We start from the raw sequence: 23,415 nt of genomic DNA, 5'->3' as shown, positions 1-23,415 counted from the left end.
CCCGCAGGGCGGTTGAGCTGAGAGGTGGCTCAGCTTGAATGTCCCCGGGAGGAGCATGAGCCCACCAGCCTCTCCTGGCCCAGAAGCAGGTCCTCATCGCCATGGGGCGGGACACCCAGGCAAGGCGTAGGGAAGGCTGGTAAGAGCAGATTGTTGTACTGGGGGTCAAACACCTGATTCCTGCTGCGGGAGGAGGCTCCAAAGAGCTGACAGGACTCCGCACCATCCTGAGACCTACCTGTAGCAAACATCTGCACATCAGCCCTGTAGGTAATGTTAGCAAGAGCCTTTCAGCTTTGCAGTTTTTATCACGTCCTGTGGTAAGGGAGGTCCTGTTTGGCTTAGCTGATGGCCAGACAGTTTAGCAAATTTACCAGATTATGGAGACAAGGTGAGGCAATGATCCCAAGTAGACTGTCATTCATCGGGGGAGGCCTGGGGGTGTCACCCAGCCTAACTGAAGGTGCCTCAATGGGGCGACCTGCAGTGGAGATCCCGGATGCTTCTGGAAGACCTGAATTTGCTGAATTCCCCTGTGGTGGGTGCGCCCTGCGCACAAGATCCAGTAAAGGCTTCCAACCGCTTCAGCTTTGGGCTCGTCCCTGAGACACGAGCTTCTCCTGACACTTGCGCACATCAGGAGAGCTGAGGGGCTGCCGCAGCTGTAGATGGGGCCACTGGGAGGGCTGCCTCCCCAGGGCGACCCCCCTCAGCGAGTTGGCAGAGCAGGAGCGAGGCCGTGCAGGCGGCATCCTGCAAACACAGCCCCGGGCTGGACTGCGACACGGGACTGCCTCAGCACCCCGTCACGGGGCCGCGGCGGCACCTGGAGCCATGCTGAGATGAACCACAGAGCCCCTGCGCTGCACCCTGGCGTGGTGGGCCAGGACAGGACTCAGGCTCGGAGGGAATCCTGCACCGTCATGGCTCTGAGGAGACCCCGAGTCCCCACGGCTCTGAGAGGACACAAAATCCTCATGGCTCTGAGGGGACCCTGCACCCTCATGGCTCTGAGCATCCTGTTCCCTCAGGCTACGTGGGGAATTTCTTCCTCGTGGCTCTGAGGGGATCCTGAGCCCCCAGAGTTCTGAAGAGACGCTGGACCATCACAGCCCTCGGGGGACCCCCACACCTCATGGCTCTGAGAGGACCCCAGTGCCTCACGGATCTGAGGGGATACTGATCTCTCACGGCTCCATGGGGACCCTGAGCTCCCATGGCTCTGGGGAGACACTGGACCATCACAGCCCTGAGGGGACCCTGGTGCCTCATGGCTCTGAGGGGCTACTGATCCCTCGTGGCCGTAAGGGACTAGAAACTTGTCTCAACATTGTTGGCAGGGCAGTTTAACCACCACGGCAACCGAGCAGGAGTTTGACCACCAAAACCTCATCACCACGGCAACCAGGACAATGTGACCACCAAAACCTCATGACCACGGCAACCAGGACAGTGTGACCACCAAAACCTCATCACCATGGCAACTGAGTAAATTCTACCGGCCAGGAACACATATGCATCCTGTGGCCTCAGAGCACGTAGCCCCAGTCCTTTGCACATGCACCCGGGCCCAGGGTTGTCTGACCACATATGGGGGACTCAGACCCTCTAGTGACGGTACCGGGCATGCATCCCCATTGCCGAATGGGAGGCGTGGGTACGCAAAACAGTTCAGAGAATTTATTGACCATGCAATAAGGCAACGCTATAAAAGGCGAAACCGGCGGAGGCCAAAAGGAAGAGGAAAAGAAGGAAGAAGAAGGAAGAAGAAGAAAGAAGAACATTCTCCCACTGGACTTGAAGATACATCAGACCTCTGGGATGCTGCAGATCGTGGAGGTGGCTATCACAACTCTCTCTCCCCCCTCCTCTTTCTCACTCTTTTCCCTCTTTCTCTCTTTCTCTTGTGTACTTGTTGTTGGCCAAATAAAGTGACTTGGCACTTGACTCCATTCTGAGTCTTAATTCTGCTTCCGAGAATGTAAAAGGAACCCAGTCACGATAACACACTGGAGTTAATCAGGAGTTAAGCTCAGCCGCTCCCAATCACCCAGAACTACCTGAGGTTGGTTGGAAAGCAAGGAGGTTTAACCTCTGACAAATTGTTCAAGCCGACAGTAGATTGTGACAACGGCCCCATGGGGACCCTGACCTCCCATAGCGCCGAGGAGACGCTGGACCATCACTGCTCTTAGAGGATCCCTGATCTCTCCTGGCTCTGAGGGGACCCCATTCCCTCATGTCTCTGAGGGGATCCCCAGTTCCTCCCAGCTCTGAGGGGACCCCGATCCTTCATGGCTGTGAAAGCATCCCAGTCCCTCCTGGCTCTGAGGGCACCTGTCCTGGTTCTGGCTGGGAGAGAGTTCGTTTTCTTCACAGTAGCTAGTATGGGGCTGTGTTTTGGATTTGTGCTGAAAACAGCGTTCATAATGCGGAGACGTTTTAGCTGCTGCTGAGCAGCGCTTCCGCTAGTCAAGGACTTTCCAGCTCCCCATGCTCTGCCAGGGGCACAAGAATCCCAGAGGGGAGGGGGCATGGCCGGGACAGTGACCCCAACTGACCCCAGGGGTGTCCCACACTGTATGGCATCATGCTCAGCGTATTAACTGGGGTAAGAACAAGGATGGGGGGGACGCTGGCAGGGGTGGCGTTTCCCTTCCCCAGTCACCGTTAGGCGAGATGGACCCCTGCTGTCCTGGGGGTGGCTGAGCACCCCCTGCCCCTGGGGAGGAGGGAAGGGATTCCTCGTGCTTGGCTTGCACGCGCGGCCTTGCCTTTATCTGTTAAACTGTCTTTATCTGAACCCACCAGTTTCCTCACTTTTACCCTTCTGATTCTCTCCCCCGTCCCACTGGGGTGGAGCGAGCGAGTGGCTGCGTGGGGCTGAGTTGCCAGCTGGGACTAAACCACGACAGGACCCCAGTTCCTCCCAGCTCTGAGGGGACCCTGATCTCTCCCAGCTCAGAGGATCCCCAATCCCTCACAGCTCAGAGGGGACCCCACTCCCTCATGTGACTGAGGGGATCCCTGATCCCTCATGGGTCTGTGGAGACCCCAATCTCTCCTGGCTCAAAGGATCCCCGATCCCTCATGGCTTTGAGGTTCCCTGGGCCCCCCCAGCTCCAAGGTGACCCTGGTCACCCCAGCTCCAAGGATCCCCAATCTCTCATGGCTCTGAGGTGACCCTGATCCCCCCCTCAGCTCTGAGAGGACCCCCGATCTCTCCCAGCTCAGAGGTCACCCCTGATACCTCATGGCTCAGAGGGGACCCTGAACTCTTCCAGCTCAGAGGATCCCTGGTCCCTCCCACCTCCGAGGTCACCCTGGTACCCCCCAGCTCAGAGGTGACCCTGAGTCCCTCCAGGCTCTGAGATGACCCCCAATCCCTCCCGGCTCCAAGGTGACTCTGGATCCCTCCTGGCTCTGAGATGACCCCCAATCCCTCCTGGCTCCAAGGTGACTCCCAATCCCTCCCAGCTCAGAGGTGACCCCCGATCCCTCCCAGCTCAGAGGTCACCCCTGATCCCTCCTGGCTCTGTGATGACCCCCAATCCCTCCTGGCTCCAAGGTGACCCTGGATCCCTCCCAGCTCCGAGGTGACCCTGGATCCCTCCTGGCTCCAAGGTGACCCTGGATCCCTCCCGGCTCTGAGATGACCCCCGATCCCCCCTGGCTCCGAGGTGACCCTGGATCCCTCCCGGCTCTGAGAAGACCCCCGATCCCCCCCGGCTCCAAGGTGACCCTGGATCCCCCCCGGCTACGAGAGGACCCCCAATCCCCCCCGGCTCCGAGGTGACCCTGGATCCCCCCCGGCTCCGAGAGGACCCCCGATCCCCCCCGGCTCCGAGAGGACCCCCAATCCCCCCCGGCTCCAAGGTGACCCTGGATCCCCCCCGGCTACGAGAGGACCCCCAATCCCCCCCGGCTCCGAGGTGACCCTGGATCCCCCCCGGCTCCGAGAGGACCCCCGATCCCCCCCGGCTCCGAGAGGACCCCCAATCCCCCCCGGCTCCAAGGTGACCCTGGATCCCCCCCGGCTCCGAGAGGACCCCCAATCCCCCCCGGCTCCGAGGTGACCCTGGATCCCCCCCGGCTCCGAGAGGACCCCCGATCCCCCCCGGCTCCGAGAGGACCCCCAATCCCCCCCGGCTCCGAGAGGACCCCCGATCCCCCCCGGCTCTGAGAGGACCCCCAATCCCCCCCGGCTCCAAGGTGACCCTGGATCCCCCCCGGCTCCGAGATGACCCTGGATCCCCCCCGGCTCCGAGAGGACCCCCAATCCCCCCCGGCTCCGAGGTGACCCTGGATCCCCCCCGGCTCCGAGGTGACCCTGGATCCCCCCCGGCTCCGAGAGGACCCCCGATCCCCCCCGGCTCCGAGGTGACCCTGGATCCCTCCCGGCTCCGAGAGGACCCCCGATCCCCCCTGGCTCCGAGGTGACCCCCAATCCCCCCCGGCTCCGAGAGGACCCCCAATCCCCCCCGGCTCCGAGGTGACCCTGGATCCCTCCCGGCTCCGAGAGGACCCCCAATCCCCCCCGGCTCCGAGGTGACCCCCGATCCCCCCCGGCTCCGAGGTGACCCTGGATCCCCCCCGGCTACGAGAGGACCCCCAATCCCCCCCGGCTCCGAGGTGACCCTGGATCCCTCCCGGCTCTGAGATGACCCCCGATCCCTCCCGGCTCCAAGGTGACTCTGGATCCCTCCCGGCTCTGAGATGACCCCCGATCCCCCCCGGCTCCGAGGTGACCCTGGATCCCCCCCGGCTCCGAGAGGACCCCCAATCCTCCCCGGCTCCGAGGTGACCCTGGATCCCTCCCGGCTTCGAGAGGACCCCCGATCCCCCCCGGCTCCGAGAGGACCCCCGATCCCCCCCGGCTCCGAGGTGACCCTGGATCCCTCCCGGCTCTGAGATGACCCCCGATCCCCCCCGGCTCCGAGAGGACCCCCGATCCCCCCCGGCTCCGAGAGGACCCCCGATCCCCCCCGGCTCCGAGGTGACCCTGGATCCCCCCCGGCTCCGAGGTGACCCTGGATCCCTCCCGGCTCCGAGAGGACCCCCGATCCCCCCCGGCTCCGAGAGGACCCCCAATCCCCCCCGGCTCCAAGGTGACCCTGGATCCCTCCCGGCTCCGAGAGGACCCCCGATCCCCCCCGGCTCCGAGAGGACCCCCAATCCCCCCCGGCTCCGAGGTGACCCTGGATCCCTCCCGGCTCTGAGATGACCCCCGATCCCCCCCGGCTCCGAGAGGACCCCCGATCCCCCCCGGCTCCGAGGTGACCCTGGATCCCCCCCGGCTCCGAGAGGACCCCCAATCCCCCCCGGCTCCGAGGTGACCCTGGATCCCCCCCGGCTCCGAGAGGACCCCCGATCCCCCCCGGCTCCGAGGTGACCCTGGATCCCTCCCGGCTCCGAGAGGACCCCCGATCCCCCCCGGCTCCGAGGTGACCCTGGATCCCCCCCGGCTCCGAGAGGACCCCCAATCCCCCCCGGCTCCGAGGTGACCCTGGATCCCCCCCGGCTCCGAGAGGACCCCCGATCCCCCCCGGCTCCGAGGTGACCCTGGATCCCTCCCGGCTCCGAGAGGACCCCCAATCCCCCCCGGCTCCGAGGTGACCCTGGATCCCTCCCGGCTCCGAGAGGACCCCCAATCCCCCCCGGCTCCGAGGTGACCCTGGATCCCTCCCGGCTCCGAGAGGACCCCCGATCCCCCCCGGCTCCGAGGTGACCCTGGATCCCTCCCGGCTCCGAGAGGACCCCCAATCCCCCCCGGCTCCGAGGTGACCCTGGATCCCCCCCGGCTCCGAGAGGACCCCCAATCCCCCCCGGCTCCGAGGTGACCCTGGATCCCCCCCGGCTCCGAGAGGACCCCCAATCCCCCCCGGCTCCGAGGTGACCCTGGATCCCCCCCGGCTCCGAGAGGACCCCCGATCCCCCCCGGCTCCGAGGACCGCCGCTCCCCGCCCCCCCCCGGCCCGCGCGGCCGCCCCGAGCCCTCCCGCGGGGGGGCGCCGCCGTGCGCGGCGCGGGGCGGCGGCAGGGGGCGGTGCGGGGCCGGCCGCGGAGCGGGGCGGCGGGGCCGGCGGCGGCGGCGGCGGCGGGCCGGGATCGGCGGCGGGCGGGCCGGCGGCGGCGGGCCATGGCCGGTGCGCGGGTCGGGCGAGCGGAGGCGGTGGCGGCGCGGCTGCTCCGCCTGGAGGCCCGCCTGTCGCGGGCGGAGCGGCAGCTGCGGGCCGCGCTGGCTCTGCGCGGCCGCCTCCAGGCGCTGGAGCGGAGGCTGGAGAGCGGCGGCGGGGCCCCGCGGCCGGCGGCGAGGCGCGGGGCGGCCGGCGGGCGGGAGGCGGCGGGGCGGCGGGCCCCGGCGGTGCCGGTGAACCTGGACGACGTGTGGGTGCACTTCAGCGAGCGGGAGTGGCGGGCGCTGCGGGGCTGGCAGCGGGCCCTGCACCGCGCCGTCATGAGGAGCAACTACCGCATGCTGCTCTCCCTCGGTAAGGGCCCGGCGTCGCCTTCCACCTCGAGGCGAGCGTGTGGCGACGGCGGGCGCGAGGCCGGGGGCGAGCGGGCGGCGGGTCCCCGTCGTCCCCCCGCAAAGCCGGACGCGGCCGCGCCTCACCTCGCGCCTCCCGCAGAGCCGGACGCTCCCGGGCGCGACGCCCAGGCCCGGGTGGAAGACGTGAACCAGCCGTTTGCTCGGAGCTGCGAGGACGGGGACTGGAGAGGTGATCCCGCGGAGACCGGCACCGGTGAGTGGCTTCAGGGTGACCGGGCTATCGGGACGCGGACCGCCAAAAAACCCGGCAGCTGGGCTGTCGTGGGGACATCAGTCTCTCCCCACGGCGCTTGCCGCGTTGAGCGTGCTCTTCTAAACTTGGCTGGCGGCACCTCATCCCCGTACATCAAGCCACCTTTCTCCCCTCTCCGGGTTGCTGCCTGCAGTTGCCCGTGTCGAACCCGCAGTCCCCTGGCCCTTCGGCCGTGCCGGCGTTGCCAGCCAAAGCGGGGTGACGCTCCGTTTTCCAGAAGGCCGGCTGTCAGGAGGACTTCCTATTCCACATGCACAAACATACATGATGCGGTTGTTTTCACACGCGCGCAAAGTATTCCTCTGATTCATCGATTGTGTTAGAGGTGTATAGGTAACGCGCAGAGCATGAGCCCATCCGGTTTTCCTTTTGTTTGTTTTTTTTTCCCCTCCTTTTTTCAGTAAGTTTCATTCCTAATTCTCACTGCTGCTTTTCTGATGGGTTAGAAGGGGTGTGTGTTTTACCGAGAATGACCCAAAAGGGATTGGCAAAGCCAAAAGAGAAGCAGAACTCAGGAACGAGAATTCCAGTGGCGCTTTCCTTACCCGGCCCGTGCAGAACATGTTTTCATTTGCTGATGGGCGCCACATTACACTTGCACGAAACTCTGAAGTCTTTTTGAAGCTCAAACATCTGCTGGGGATGTTGCAACAAATATTTTAGGTCTCTTTGAGAGACCTCGGTCAGGGAGAACTAGAACTGACGTGAGGTTGTCTCTAGAATGTGAGCTAGAACAGAGCTGCTGTGCCTGGGATGGGATAACAACTGGAATTAATTTTGTTTAAGGAATTAAAATAACATTGGTTCCTGTTAACAGAAGACAGCATAATCCATATTAAGCAAGAGGAAGAGTTGTGTGCTGCAGATCAGCAGGAGAGGGAGGCTGGAGAAGCTCCTGAAGAACCCTGCCTGGGTGAGTAACTGTGTACCTTGGAAGGAAAATGAAAAAGAGTGATTAATTTGCAAGGGTTTGTTGTTGGTTTCCCCCCCCTCCCCACTTCTTCTCATGTATTCCAAATCTTTTTATAAAAAGCTCAAAACTTCTGAACAGACTTGCCACTGGTCCTGACAGGTAAGGGCTGGTATTTCACCTTTCCCTTCTCACGGCCATTTTGGAGTTTGCAGAGCTGTGTGGCTGGTTTTCACCCAGGCCGTGCAGCGTGGAATAGGAAATGTTTCATTCTGCCTTAAATTCCTGTCTTTGCTTCCCTCAAGTTGATAGCCCTAAGCTGGTTCAAATATCTAGCACAAAGTGGGCCGTTGGTCACATTTTGGGGCCAGTGGGTTAACTTGGAGGAGGCAAAAATCAGTGCCAGAATGAGGTCTGTGGTCAGTGCCATCGCGTGGAGGCAGGACTGTGCGTGCCGGTCTGGCTACGGGGAACTGCAGCGGCTGCGGCAGCTCCTCAGCTCCACGTCCCCCCGCAGCCTTCTCTTGCAGGGGCCCCAGCGCCTCTCCTCCTGCATATCCAGTGGCTTCAGGTTGCCTTTTCCCTCCTCCCTTCCCTTCTGTGGTTTTTCTGCGTGCACGAGCGAGCGCACCGGTGCCTTGGGGGGCCGTTGCTGTAGCAGGTCGTACCCAGGGATGCCACGCAGCCAGGGGCCCATTTCTTCCCTTCTCAGTTGGTGGCAACTCTTTGCATTCCAGATAAACTATTCTGCTTTGGAGCTTGGCTGTCTTTACTCTTTACAAAGGGTAGCAGCTCTCTCTGTCAGCTCCACTGTGATTTCACTTGGCTTCCAGTGTATGCAGCAGACTGGGATTTTTAGACCTTTCCGTCAGGTTTCGTGAAGAAACTGGGCTTATGGGAGCTTGTGTGAAATCTAGGGTTGGCTTGGGGGAAGACAAGAGCCCTCGTGAAATCCTGAGCTTGCGCTCTTACGGTACGCTTGTCTCAAATTTTCTCCTTGAGCAGAGCAAGTGTTTTATGAGCCTGAGGCTTCAAGTCAGACCGAGAAAGGCAAGGAGGCGTACGCCAGGGAGCTGCCAGGCGCAGAGGGCGAGGACCTCCCAGGGGACCCTGACGCAGGTGAGGGTTCCCTGGCAAAAATTCCTGCCGCAGGAATTACCCCTCAGGTGCTCTTCATGCCCTGCCTTCCCTGAGGACCTGTCGGCTCTCTCCTTATCTTTGCGAATTCCCAAATCGTGCCTCTTTCTCCAGCGTTTCTCAATTGTGTAAATTCTCCCCGATGAACAGGATTTCAGACTTACGCAACCGACGTTTTATCATGGATTAAACAAGAGGAGGAGCCACACTGCCCTGAGCGACAACACTTGGAGAAAGAAGAAATCTCTACAAATCCAAGTACGGGTCAGTAATGGATTTCAGCTGAGATTTCTGGGACAGTAAATTTAATTTAAAGCATTTTTGTACTATATTAAATGTCATGACCTTATAATGTAAGCCGTGGAAGAACTGGAGCAAACCCCAGTCTGCTAGTTCATACTTATTCACAAAAATTTCAGATTCTGTCAGCCGAGGAGGCTCCTTCCTCCTTCAGCCGGCCTAAAACCCCCATAGGTGCTGTCTTGGGTTTCTGTTTAGGCAAGCACAGTGGTGTGCTCGGGCCTTACGGATCCAGTTTGTACCTTCAGCTGGTTTGGCGGTGTCTAAACCCGGTACTGGTGAACGTGGAGCCCCTGACTTCACGCTCCCAAGCGGGAGAGCCGTCCTGCAGCAGATGAGAAGGCAGCTTTAATGCAAAACAATTTGAGGACATGCGCTTTGGAGATGTACGTGCTAACGTTCAGTCGGAGGAGTTCTTGCACAGAGTACACTCGGAGTATGGGTCATGCTTGAGGCAGAGTTAATAGAAGGGGATTTGTTTTTGGATCGAGGCTTAACCTCAGGGAAGGGGTGTGCAGTTTGGGTGCAGATATTAATTAAATACAATCTCCTGGGCCACAACCGGGGACCACTCGTTATAGCTCTCAAGTGGGGAACTGAGGAGGGGATGCAGAGGAATGTTTTGTGTAGAAATCAGTTGGTAGCCTGGAATTCCTTCACTTCGACTGAGCTCCTTAAACATTTGTGGGCACGTGATGAAGTTACTGTAGAGTAAATCGAGGGATGAATGCTCCATGTGCTGGGAACTGCTGTTGTGAATGATTTTGTCCCGCAGAAAAGGGTTATCACAGGATCCCAGACTGGCGGGGGTTGGAAGGGACCCCTGGAGCTCATCCTGTCCCACCCCCTGCTGGAGCAGGCACCCCCAGAGCAGGGGCACAGGGCCGCGTCCAGGCAGGGGGTGAATGTCTCCAGGGAAGGGACCCCACAGCCTCTCTGGGCAGCCTGTGCCCCTGCTCTGGCACCTGCACAGCAAAGGGGTTTGTCCTCATATTGAGATGGAACTTCCTGTGTTCCAACTTGTTATCCAGGATATTGCCCTGGATCAGCTCCACCTAACTCCTTCCCAAGGGAGACCTGTTCCAGCCGCTCTGAGAGACCTCACGGGGTAGGCTCCCCAGTCGATTCTCTTCCAGACCTTCCAGTCTGTGCTGACACATAACCTGGAGTTACTGGGGTGAGAGGACATGCTTAGACAACTGCTGTAGAGCAACCGGTGCCTTTTACGTTCACGTTTGAGGTTGGCCTGTGGTAACATGTTTGTGCGCTGATGTCCTGGTACGCAGGCAGGGAAATAAGAGCTCAGGGTGTTTATGCGGTGCGGGTGCCTGTGGACTTACCTGGCTTTGCCGAGAGACGTGTGGTCCTTCGTGATGCTCAGTGGAGCCTTTCTGTAGCAACTCTGAGGTGTTGGAAATGTCACGGGTCTTGAGGGACAGAAAAAACACAGGGCATTAGGGAGCTGGGCTGAGAAGCATTGGTGAAAATAATCTGGAAAATGAAACACTGGATATTTGTCGCAGGAAACAGTAATCGCAGAAAGAGGGAATTTGCAGGTCAGCAGAACAGTTTTGCCCGATGGCACATCGCGAGCTGTGCCTAAGCAGCTAAGGCTCCAGGTACCTTTTTGCGTTGGATTTTCAGGAGTTGAGTTTTCCAAGGAAAGCAGAGAGGCGGTCTGACTGACAGCTCTCAGTCTGGGCATGTCCCTGCGTCGAGCCAGAGCTGTGCGTCTCTCTGGGGATGCCTCATAGGGTAGGAGAGCCTTCTTCTCCCCTCAGCGCTGCTCCGAGCATGGGCCCACGCTTCTCCAGATGCCCTCTGGAGTGTCCGGAGAGCAGCGGAGAGTGCTGAAGCTCAACCATGTCCGCTCCGTCAGGGAACTTAGGCCTCGCGCTTCAGACATTTGGATGAGAGGGTGAAGACGGAATATTGCGCAAGTGAATTTTCACCTAGATTTTTTAAAAAATAATTGCAAAAACACCTTTTATTTTCCTGGAGTTTTGTTTCAGTGGAGCGCTGGTACTTGCTCTTCCCCTCAGTATTAACGCCTCCCATCATAATTACTTTGTCTTTCCGTTAGCGTGACGTGGCTGTAGACACGGAGGGATATTCTTAAGCGGCTTCCTTAACTGAAAGACTCTGAAATCTCTCTGTTTCAGTGCATGACGAAAACACCAAGAGGGACCCTCTGGCAGATTGCTTTGAAAGCACGGTGTGTGACTCGGAGGTAGCAGGAAGAGCTGGAGAGAAGTTTTCCACGGCTCCTAGCCCCGGAGTGACATGGGACAATCAGTGGAATTCAGAAATGATGGAAACAAACACCACTGGGAACGGCCTCGGGGGTGACACTCGCTATGACCGAGGGTTTGCTGAGCACTTAGATTTCTTTAGCCCTCAGGAAAATGGTGCTGGGAAGAGACTGTGCACGTACAGCAAATGTGAGAGAAATTCCGGCCAGCAGGAACGTCCTCCAACTCCCCAGGGAGCCCGAGAAGGGGAGGTGTTTCCAGGCCCCACCTGTGAGAAGAGTCTCAGCGAAAGGGCATTGCATCTGCTGCCCTCGCAGCCCTGTGCTCCGGGTGAAAAAGGCACGGGGCAGGGGGCTGCCCCTGCCTCCTGCGAGGGGCTGCCGCTGGTGGCCTGCGCTGAGCGTGGACAAAATCCTGCGGGTGGAACCAGGCTTGGAGACCACGACGGCCTGGGCGGAGAAGAGCAGCCACCCGCTGCGGAAAGCGAGGAGAATTTCCCAGTAGAAATCCCGCTGGCCAGCCCGTGCTGGGATCACCCGCAGGAGAGGTCGGAGGCCTGTGCCAGGTGCCGGCAGCACTCGGCGCCCAGGGGCAGCCCCGCAAGCCAGCCGCAGAGCCAGGGCAGGGGCAAGTCCTACATTTGCAGTGACTGTGGGAAAAGCTTTGTTTGCCATTCGTGGCTCGTTAGACACCAGATGACTCACACGGGAGAGAGGCCCTACAAGTGCTCCGAGTGTGACAAAAGCTACAGGAGAAAGGATTACCTTCTCAACCACCAGCGCCGGCACTCAGGAGAGGGGCTCTTCCAGTGCCCCCTCTGCAGGAAACGGTTTGTGCTCAGGAGGAGTTTCATGAAACATCAGGAAAGTCACGTGCAAGAAACACACCTGACGTTGGCGGGTTGGCCCTGCACAGAGATCAGGGGGTCTGTAATGCACTCTGTATAGAAAACCCCATCCAGCCGGGGGTTTCACAGCCTGCCGAGGCAGGGCCGTGGGAGGATCCCCCGGGCTCTGTGCTGGACCCCGGCTGGACCAGGAGGCTGTCGACCAGCCATTCTGAGCCCCCTCCCAGGCAAAGGGAGAAGGTTGGGGGGTTGTTTTCGGCAGCCGGTGTTGCAGTGGTCTGCGGAGCTGCTTCGTGGCTTTCACCCAGTGCCTGTAGCTGTCGGGGAGCCACGTAGGAAGCCTGCGATGCTCAGAGTTGCTGCTAGCTGCGAATCCACACGGGAGAGTCGTCGCATCGATGCACAGAACCATTTGTAACGCTTCAGGCTGGAGAATATCTGAAAAGTTACCCCTAGGCTTGCCAAAAGCCTGGAGACTGGGGACTAAGCTGAAAACCCGTGAGTTAAAGTTACTAATTGTCCACTAAACAAGTGAAATGGAGTCGGAAAATGCCCGCTTGTGTGAAACACTTTAAGAAAGGAAGTGTTCACCCTGTGGCTGGTTGAAAGAAGGTTCTTCAGGAAGTGGCAGCCAGCCAGCAGGGAGTGGAGCCTGAGAGGCAGCTCGTTCCCACAGTTAAATCACGGGGCTCCTTGCTGCTGCGCCCTGAGAAAGGGCTCCTGACTCTGGCGTCCTCGCCTGGAGCTGTAAAACGTCCAGGAATACGATTTTAATTTTGCGTAGCCTTAAAGTTTTGTTGCACTTGTTTTACCACGTTGTTCCAGTTCTGTTTGTTTGGTTTCCCAAATCCTCTGAAAATGGACCGTATAGAAGGTCCTTAAACATTCCACTTCAGAAACTATTTTTTCTCGGTGTTTCTTACGCGCTGTTGGGAGTTTGAGATGTTGTGACATTGCAAAGGATTGATTCCTTTTAGTAATAAAAGACTGGATACATCATCCGTCACCTCGGTGTTGATGGCCCTGAGCCTCGTGGAAAATAAGCCATCCAGCAGCAGCACTGGGGGCACCAGGCACGCGCCCGTTTTGGTTCAGGGCTCCTTCGCTCTCAGAGAGTTGGCGACAGATTTTGTTAAAAAGCCTTTTTACGTGCGTATTTCTGCTCAAGTTTTGTTCGGATGCTTTTTTGTTGGCTGGAAATGTCACAGGTTTTTTTTTTATTAAAATGGTTAGGGGAATGCCGTGCGTCGTTCTGAAGCGGGAGGGGAGGGCGAGAAGAGATGGCGAGGTTGAAGGAAGAGGAGAAACCCTGGGCCTGTCGCCCCCCAGGTTTGAGGCAAATCTTGTGGATTTGTGAAAGATGGGGAAATAACAGACAGCGGATATGGGGAAAGGGGGCTTCTCTCTAGGCTGGGGTCTGGCCCAGGCCGCGCTTAGGCTCGGTCCTGCTCAGGCCCGGTCCTGCTCTCCCGCCCAGGCCCCACCTAGGCCCGGCCCCGCTCTCCCGCGCAGGCCCCGCCGAGGGCTGACCCCACTCTCCCGCCCAGGCCCCGCTTAGGCCCGCCGCGCTCCCGCTCAGTCATCGCTTAGGCCCGCCCCGCCTAGGCCAGGCCCCGCTCTCCCGCCCAGGCCCCGCTCAGCCGTTGCTATGATAACGAAAAGGCGCTGGCACGTAATCCCCGCCTCCCTTCCCGTGAGGTCACTCTTATCTCCTCCAATCAGCGTCACGTTGTCTTCCTGTTTTGAGCAGTGGGAACGAACGTATCTGCCCGACCCTCCTCGTGGAGACCGCGCCGCACGAACCCGTGGTGATTGGCTTTCGTAGGGGGCGGGGGCGAGCATCGGCCGGCCAATGGCGAGGGGGAAGCGGTCCGTCCTCCCCCTCCGATTGGCTGCTGCGCCGAGGCGAGGGGCGGGGCGCGGTGCCGCCGGAGGAAGATGGCGGCGCGGCGGCATGGGTGAGCGGATCGGGGGCTGCGGTGGGGGGCTCCGGCCGGGCCCGCGGGGCCTGGGGTCTCGGGCCTCCCGCCGGTGCCGCAGGGGAGGGGGAGCGCGGGGTCCCGGGCAGCGGCTGGCACCGGCGGGCCGGGAGAACGGCCGTCCTGTGGAACCGGGCCGGGGAGAGGCTCGGGGCCGGGGCGTCTCGTGTCTCCCGCGCGCTGCAGCCGGGGATTTTGCCGGTCACCGGCGCCCATGGTCCGCGTCCTGTCCATCCCCGGGGGTCGCCCTCCCTCGGACTCCGGCCCGGGGCTGCCCCGCCGCACCGGGAGGGGAGCGGAGCAGCCGGTGCGGGCTTCCCCGTGGGGCGCGGTGGGGACGGCGGGGCGGCTGCTGCGCTCGGTGCCTCGGGAGAAGCGAGGGGTGCCCCGGTTTTCCTCCAGCCTCGGCTCACGGGAGCTGGGGGGTCGCTTCTGGGGGAAACGCCGGCCTCCCCCTGCCCCGCCGGGGTACGGGCAGCGATGGGGTGCCCCGATCTCCTCCTACTCCCGGTACCGGGATGGGTTCCCAGGAGCGCAGCGCGATGGTGAGGGTGGTCACTGGCCTTGGGTCTGGGCTGTGGTGGCTTCCAGAGGCTTCCCTCGCCTGCCCTGCAGGGGCCGTTCTCCTCCCGGGTTCTTTCTGTGGGTGCGTGCCCTGGCAGTTTCTATTGTCGTCCTTTTCTAGCAGCGCCCCTTCGTGGTTTTCCACCTATAAACCTAAATATTCATTTTTTTAATGTTATTTGGCTCTTTTGTCACTGCCCTCTGAAGAACTGTATCATAAGCTTTGTGGCACGTGGGAGGATTCCTCATGGATATGCAAATTAACGAAGAGTGTGTAGATGTGCTCAGAGCAGGAGTTACTGTAACCTTTCGTCTGCAGAGTGATGGTCTGTTATGCTGATTTTAAAGATTTTTGTTTTTATGTTTTGCCTTTCAGACTGTACGCTGCCACTTTGAAGCGGGGAAGCCGTGTGCTGTGAAAGGGGACCCGGCTCCTCCTCTCCACGTGCCACAGACATCGGCTGCGGTGAGACAAGCGCCAGGTCTCCGCGGCAAAGTTCAGCGCCGCGTTTCGCTTCTTTGTGACCTTGGCTCTTTCCATCTTCCAAAAGCATGGGGTTTTCTCTTGAGAAGTTTAGGCCCATTTAATACCAAAGTTGATTAGGAACTCTTTAAACCCTCCTCCTGGCACATTATTTTTTTGATTTGTTCCCGTTTCTCGTTTTACAATGGTTTATTGCTCGGCGCTGAACTGCCAGAATGCCACCAGCGGGGTGTACAAGAACAGTGCCGTGACTTTCTATGGTTTTCCTTTAAAAAACCAACCCCTCCTGAAGCAGTGGATTCACAACATGGGCCGGGACATGGGAACCCCTTCCAAGCATCAGCGACTGTGTTCAAAGCATTTTGAGGACAGTTCGTTTGAAATTGACCCCTTAAAAATCAGAAAATACAGGCGGCTGCTGAAAGAAGCCGTTCCCAAAAAATTCATTTTGGGTGAAGACGGAAACTGGCTGGTTGGCACGCCCCGAAGTTTCTGCGGCAGGATAAATAATAAAATTCGAAAACGAATCCGGAATCCGGAGCACTCGAGGGTAATTAAGATGTTTGCTGTTGTATTTGCTCCCTTAAATTAGTGGAAGATTTGCGTGTCAGGCACCTCAGGGAGGCGGCAGGAGGTGCTACATGGCTGTAAAACGTTGCTGGCAACGCAGCGGGATCTGTGTTTCTCCCCGCTATCGCGGAGGTGGCACTGGGAAGTTAAAGGCATCTTGGTGCTCTTTGTGCTCGAATGCCAATTCTGTGCCTAAACGTTAGGGGGAAAAATCTGCCGTTTGTTGGAAATGCTGTCCCGCTCCGTGGCTCCCCGGAGGCCTGCGCTTGCACACAACAGCCCTTGTGCTCGGAAAAATTCCCTTTAGAGCCACCGAGGTGATTTGTTGGTGGCACCGTGCCCATGGCATGGGTGTTCGGGGCTGAGACAAAGGCTTAACTTCCCCTCAACCTTCCCCCCGTGTGTTTAATTTGGATTATGATCCCATCCAGCGACAAATTAACGAGACTTAATTATTTCTCTTGGCAGCGGATTTGCACAATTGGGTTTATACGTGGGGCGAGCGCAGAACGCCTGAACCTGTGGGACGTGCGTTAGGTTAGAAGGCGAATCAACGGCGGGCACGTGCAAACATGGTGCTGCCTAGATGTGGGGTACGGACGCAAAGTACGGGCACAGCGTGTGTGTATTGGTTGCAGAAAATGCAGGTGTTCGTCTCTTAGTGTTCATAGGGCTTAGTTTTTTGTTTGTGTCCGCTTTTATTATGAGGGAAGAACTCTCACAGCCAGATCCGACGGGCTCTGGCACCGCCTCGGGGCTTATTTAAAGCACGCTCTGGGGCATTTTCTGGTTTTCAGTGAGAGGAAGAGCCAAATTCCTCGATTGGGCTGGGTATCAATGGCAACCACAGATTTCTTTTACCACTCTAACTTTTGACCCAGTTGTTGTAAGAAGTCATTGTTTCAGTCGAGTCACATAATTTTTAAGTAATTTTGTTCACTCTGAAGTACGTCCAGAAATAACGGTAGAAGATTCCTACATAAAATCCTTAATTTTCTACAGATTATATTTAAAGTGCTGGTTATACCTAACGTGGGCATTGCTAGAAAGAGTTGGCTTTCCAGGACGTGCGACCCGCCGCCGGCATTGACCGTCCAACGCTGTGTTTTAGGTCCCTGGGACATTTGATAATGCCGCGGCGCGCAAGGGGAAGGACTTGGAAGACCGGCGGAAAGGTCTTTACAAGAAAGCGGTAAAGGAGAAATACAAATCTGTAACCACGTTGGGTAAAGGTTAGTTTTTCCTTTCTCGCTGAAGGCTAACGGATCTCTGCTGTTTCTGCCTGGCTCTTGTCTAACAGCCACTCCCCAAATCCCTTGATTTCTAGTGAATTAATCTTTAGATACTTCTGAATCTTTGTGAGAGACAATAAGCTCTGCAGTCTTTTCTTTAAAGACTGAAGGACCGTAGCTCTCTAACGCCTGCGCGACTGCTGCCTCCAGGCACTCTGCTGATGCCAGGTACTCGGTCTGCACGTGCAGGCGATGCCTCGGCTGCGTGACATGGGTACAAAAACGGGGACTGGAAGGGTCTGCCATGGGAGAAGGGTTTGGGATCTCTGACTGTGCCCCCGGCACTCCAAACAAGGAGCAAAGGGGAGCAGAAAATGTTTAATACACTAGCTCAGGAGCTGCAGTGACATGGGGTATCATGAATCCTGTGGCCTCCTTAGATCTAGTTAAGTTGTGAGTATTTTCCTCATCCCCGAATCCTGATGTGTGTTGGGTTTGTGACTCGCTAAGGAGTATTGAACTGTTTTGGTGCAGAAATGGTTAAAGAACAAGAATGATGCCCTAGAAAATGAAGAAGGCTTATGGTTAGTTTTAAGTGCCCGGCTATACGTTAGTCTGAAGTCATTGGGTTTTTTAAATGTGAAGATGCGAGCGCTCGCTGGCTCCTCCGCTTTCAGGTAATTCATTGGGTTAATAGAAGAATCACCTGCTATAATTAGGGGCCAAAAGGGCTTTTACTTGTCCTCCGAGTGGAGGAACAGAAGCGCTGTGAAGCCCAGGAGCCCCCGTTGTCACGTACTCCAGCAGACGCTTTGTAACGCTCTTCAGTTCCTTCCGAAGAAGCTTCGGCTGAGAAACCCGATTTAGCCTGACCTCACTCTGTGGTGACTCCTGCGCCTTCAAATTTGAGATGCCATGAAATAATGAGACAATGTAATTCCGCTTTGTTTTTTTATTCTTTACATACCTTCTGGTTTTTGCGGCAGGGGAGCTGGAGTCTGCAGGCAGCTGCCTCTATTTTTTGTGCAGCTCTGATTGCAATGCACGAGGAGGGATTAGCGGGGGAAAAACAAGTCCATGTATCAGAAAGGCAGTTAGGACTGAATCATAACGCACAGCACCAACGACTGAATTAAGCGTTTTAGGGCTGTAACCGACTGGAGGCCTTCCACTTCTGGACGTTCAACTTTTCAAACTTTTGGATAGAATGTCTGGAATAGTTGAAATCCTGGGAAACAAATACCGCTCGCCCACTTCCCGGCCGCCCTCCCTAGATGCCAGAGCGGCTGCATGTGCTGTTACCTCCTCGCTGGACCTTTCCCTGGAGAGACAGCAGGTTACGCAGGTGTTTGCTGGAAAACAGCATCACAAAGCCTTTTCTTATAGTTCTGGGAGCAACAAGAAAATTGTTGTTCTCTGAGAAAGCAAAAGGCGGTATTTTTCATGTAAATTAACAAAAATGAGTCATTTTACAAAAAAAGGGAGTAAGTAAAGTCTGGGGCTCAGAGAGGTAAAGCGGGGAAAAAAGCTGTCTTTGGCACTGGTCTTTGTGCAACGTATCCTTCGTAGGTTAGGAAATATCTTTGTAATAATGGAGGAGAGATCAGAGGAGAATAATAACCGTCATTTCCATGCCCTGTTCCCTGTGCAGACTGTCCCGTTCCCAAAAGCAATCCCCAGACTACAGAAGTGCTGCACGTCGTGGACCAGCAGGATTTTGAGGAAAGGGCGATTCCAGGTACGTGGCGGCCCGAGACGCGTCAGAAACTGAATTGGCGACGTGTGGAAACCGCGTGGGCTTGTAGGAACGGGGTGGGGGGTTCCAGTGCCTCCCTGCTTTTTTTGTTTTGTACCCAAAGCTCATTTTCTTCGTATGGGTGTAGCCACGGTGAGTCGGGGGTTGTTCTCTGGAGATCTGTGTTAGATTACGTCACGTAACGGGAACGCTGGAATCTTTCTGTCCCAGGCTGCCGCGGTACTGCGATCACATCCAAGTCGCGGAGTCACGCAGAGGCTTCCGAAAATACAGAACCGCGTGGATCGTTCTCGGGGGGATCCCGAGACCCGGCTGGCCAAATTTCAGGCAAGGGGGTGACACCTGAGAGCCTTTGGCGTTCAGCAACAGATCCGGCAAACCCAAGCAGGGGCAGAAGAGGTCACAGCTCTCTTGAGGAAAGAGAAACGAATGAATGCAAAGAGGTGCTTTTTTATCAGCAAGCCTGTGCAGGAGAAGGACTGTATCTGTGTACCGAATGTCAGAAGACTTTTAAATTGAAAATCGGCCTTCTAAGACATAAGCAAATCCACACCAAAAAGAGCCAGGAACCGTCGTACATATGCACGGAATGCGGCAACAGCTTTGGCCGCTACGCAGACTTGGTTCGCCACCAGCAAGCTCACACGGGGCAGAGGCCTTACAAGTGTACGGAATGCGAGAAGAGCTTTATGGAAAAGCCAAGACTCACTAATCACTTGCGCACTCACAACATATACATGTAATCAGTGCGCCAGACACTTTCCTGGGACGGATTTTCCAGTCCCTTATCAAAAAAATCCCTCTCCCTCCCGAGGTGATGGCTCATACATTGGTTACAGGGGAAGCTTCAGGATAAGGCGGTTTTACTGAACTGAATCAAGTTCAAGCGTGAAAGGCAACTGGTGCTGGCCTAATAGTCATTGATCAGGAGCTGATTTTAATTAGCGGCTAGATGATTCATATCTGGGAGGAGAACGTGTACAGAACAGCATTTTCTGTACCAAAAGCATTATTAAAAAACTCTTCTGGTGCCCCAAACAGCGCATCTGTGTTAATGCAGAAAAACCCTGGGAGTTTTTCAGGTCTGAGAAGAGCGAGACAGCGTCATGATGGGAACGGGACTGTTGGCAGAGCTATAAGCAGGAAAGGGAGCTTCCAGGAGCGTGGGTTAAGGTGAATGGTTGGATTTGAGGTAAAAACAGCAACGACACGCGCAAAAAAAGCATTAGTTCAGCAGTTACAGTCGTGGGGCGGCAGCAGTGGCAGTGACGGCACCATCACGCAGAAATAACGACCAGAATCAGTTGCTTCGAACATCCATTTACTGGGGCTGAGACGCCAATTTAATTTCTCTAAACTACCGACTCCAAACTCAAATGAAAACTTCTTCCAGTTGCAGGGACAAAGTTGCGTTGGCGCCAGTTCGAGCACCTGCTTTGCGTGGAGCCCCTGAGGGAAGTCGATGTCCTCGGGTTCCCGTGAGGAGCAGCAAAGCAAGAAACAGCTGGTGCTGTCGTAGAGTGCGATAACTTCTGAAGGGGACTGGGAGAATATGCTTGGCCCCAGGGGATCCCTGCCTGTCCCAAACACGGGAGCAATGCCCAGAAAACTCTCTTATCACTGCCTTCTCTTCATTTCCTTCTCATAATTGCCCTGGGAACAGCTTTTCTTTTATTCCTCTCCCACGCAGCTTAACGCCTTAGTGCTCACAACTCCCCCGTGCGCTCCTGAACGAGGATTCTTTGGAGCGAGGCGATTCCTTGTGGAGCAAATCCCATAAAACACCGTTCTACCAAAACTGCAGTTCCCTCCGTGAAACAGTTGAGGAACACCTGGGATGGCGGGGCTGAACCTGGCGCGCGGTCGCACGCCTGCAGCGGGTCGTTTGGCAGCTGCTGAAAGTCAGTCCTGGGTGTAAGTCCTTGTGTGGGAAGCTCTGCCTCCTTCCACGACTCGCTCCCCACGGAGCCAAGGAACGTCCAGCCAGGCAGAGACGGCGGCTTGAATCTGAGTCTTTGTATGCGCTGAAATACAAATGATTGCCTTGTTCAGAGGTTTAAGTGGAGACTAAGATGAAACGGAGTTAGAGGCGGAAAGCCACGCCGGAGGGTGGCTGTCCGAAGTGACGACAGCGGGCAGCGCTTCACTCGCACAAAATGCTGAGCAAATCTTAAACGACAAAATTAAGCAAAAGTGTTGAGATTCGGTAGCAAAACCAGGCGTCTCGCACGTGAGAGGCGCTGGAAGGTTAGCTCCTCGGGTCAGCGGGGAGGCTGCGCGGCTGGAGGAGCCGTGGTTGCTGCCAGGTGTATTCCCTGCGCTTGTTCGAGCAGTAAAAGTTCAGACGTGCTGGGGAAACCCGGAGTCGGACCACGATGAAATGCCTTGTGCCCTGAGAAACGAGCAACAGAAGAACTGGGCAGAGACGCCGTGACGATGATTCGGTGAAAACTTTTGGGTTGGTTTTCTTTCGCCTGCAAGCGGGCGGGCGCTGGCGTGGCAGGTGGGTTTCTCCCGACGTCCCGACCCTCTTGCCTGAAACTCGGAGTCCACGCAGAGAGAAATCCAGCTCCTTGCAGCGCCTCGCTGCGCCGGCGCGCCGAGCTGGCCTCTGCTGAGGATGGAACAAGTGCCGAAATGTTAAGACGGAGATCCGGCTTAAAAAAAAAGAGATAAGTTTTGTTGGTTTTGTTTCTAATATAGACCCTGATATGGACCGGGAAGTTGCACTGATGCTGGTGGGGATTTGCCCTGACTGAGCCTCGGCTTAGCCCGGAATGATTAAACAAGTAGCTGATGTGCGAGAGCGATCGTTCCCTCCACGCGTGGCTGTTATACTGCTCCAGGCTTCAAAAACGCTTCTTTCTGAACCTATATTTAAACATTGTGTTTCCAGTCTCCACGGAAAAAATAACCCTAAAACATAAAGCATCAAAGATTTATGCCCGGTGCTAAGGGACGTGAAACACGAACGCACAGAGGTTCCTCGGGGCGTTTCTGCGCCTGCTGTAGCCAAGGGGCGATTCAGCGCGGAGCGAAGCAGCCCGTTCCCAAGCAGACCGGAGCGGCGCGATGCCTTCCTGCGGGTCCGCTTCCTGCGGGCCCCCTTGGCGCCGCGCCTAAATACCCTGCCCGAGGAGTGTGCTGCTTTGATTTTTTTTTTTTAAAAAAGAAGAAAAAGATGAGCACGAGGTAAGCAGCGGAAAGTGCAGTGAGAGAAACGGTTGTCCCAGCCCGAAGCTTGGGCTGAGGGAGAACGGAACAAACTTGCCTGAAGTGGGGTAAAAATCAGGTGATCCTTGAGTGCGGTATCTTGGGAAGTTGAGGTGGGAAATGAGGGGAAGGGGTGTAGAAACTCGCCATCCCTTACCCAAGACTTTTTCCAGGAACACACACAGGAACCAGGAATCGTGAGGTTCTCCTGATTCCTCTCTGGGAAACTTTGTTTTAATTCTTTTCTTTATTTCTTTTCTGGGGTGCATGGAAAGGAGTGTGGCCAGCAGGGCGAGGGGGGTTCTCCTCCCCCTCTGCTCTGCCCCAGTGAGGCCACACGTGGGGGGCTGCGGCCAGGTCTGGGCCCCCCAGTTCCAGAAGGACAGGGAGCTGCCGGAGCAAGGCCAGCGCAGAGCTGCCAAGGGGATCAGGGGCTGGAGCATCTCCCTGGGGAGGAAAGGCTGAGAGACCTGGGCTTGTTCAGCCTGGAGAAGAGAAGGCTGAGGGGGGATCTCATCAGTGCCTATAAATATCTGAAGGGCGGGTGTCAGGGCGATGGGGCCGGGCTCTTTTCAGCGGTGCCCAACGCCAGGCCAAGGGGCCACGGGCACAAGCTGGAACACGGGAAGCTCCCCCTGAACATGAGGACAAACCCCTTCCCTGTGCGGGTGCCAGAGCAGGGGCACAGGCTGCCCAGAGAGGCTGTGGGGTCCCTTCCCTGGAGACATTCACCCCCCGCCTGGACGCGGCCCTGTGCCCCTGCTCTGGGGGTGCCTGCTCACGCAGGGGTGGGACGGGGTGAGCTCCAGAGGTGCCTCCCAACCCCCACCAGTCTGGGATTCTTTTGTAGGCAGGAGAGTAAGACTTTTTCATAGACTATATTATTTAATAAACTGAAGCTGAGAATCCAAGTACTTGCCTTAAGAAATAATGTTCATGCCTGGGAAATACAAGCAACTGCATAAACTCCTGGGGCTGTGCAGTCAGAGGGGTGAAAAAAAGTCAGGTCTTTAGCAAGATAGATTTTCTTTAAAGAGAATTTCCAGCACCTTTATTTGTTTTTGAAAAGCCTTAGGTCATGTTTAATCTGCAAATGTAAAGCTGGCCCTGCTCCGTACCACCTTGTCGGGAGCGGCGGTGACAGAAACACATCTGAGCATAAAACATCTTTAGTTTTAAGAGCCTCCCCGTTCTCCAGAGGGTAGAAACAAGGCCAGGACGCGGCACGTGAGGCTTTCTGCCCTTCCTGTTTTAATTACACTTCGTGGATTGCGTCCGAAGTGTCCTCTCCCATTCTGTTTGGTTTGCAAATTAAGAGGGTGGTGGTTCATGGTTAATGTTGATAAAAGGTTATTTCTTTCTAAA

General features: G+C 57.0%; 2 protein-coding genes across 2 annotated transcripts in view; both read left to right on the top strand.

The window, feature by feature from the left end:
- Positions 1-13,258, top strand: part of LOC104047590 (uncharacterized) — a 22,115-nt gene extending 8,857 nt beyond the window's left edge. Inside the window, exons 8-12 of the mRNA XM_064441839.1 lie at positions 5,923-6,746; positions 7,624-7,719; positions 8,722-8,835; positions 9,004-9,117; positions 11,316-13,258. Of these exons, the coding sequence (XP_064297909.1) occupies positions 5,923-6,746; positions 7,624-7,719; positions 8,722-8,835; positions 9,004-9,117; positions 11,316-12,352 (2,185 nt within the window). The 3' untranslated portion in view covers positions 12,353-13,258. The remainder of the gene's footprint in view (positions 1-5,922; positions 6,747-7,623; positions 7,720-8,721; positions 8,836-9,003; positions 9,118-11,315) is intronic.
- LOC104045702 (zinc finger protein 436) lies at positions 12,599-23,415 on the top strand. Its single transcript, XM_064441838.1, has 6 exons — positions 12,599-12,666; positions 14,003-14,210; positions 15,172-15,261; positions 16,961-17,081; positions 18,733-18,819; positions 19,048-23,415. The coding sequence occupies exons 1-6, from the start codon at positions 12,599-12,601 to the stop codon at positions 19,578-19,580; spliced, it is 1,107 nt and encodes a 368-aa protein (XP_064297908.1). The 3' UTR covers positions 19,581-23,415.

The sequence above is a fragment of the Phalacrocorax carbo genome, chromosome 2 (genome assembly GCF_963921805.1).
Source record: "Phalacrocorax carbo chromosome 2, bPhaCar2.1, whole genome shotgun sequence".
Taxonomy (NCBI): Eukaryota; Metazoa; Chordata; class Aves; order Suliformes; family Phalacrocoracidae; genus Phalacrocorax; species Phalacrocorax carbo.
The sequence above is the reverse complement of the archived record's forward strand: the minus strand, read 5'-3'. Positions and strand labels throughout refer to the sequence as shown.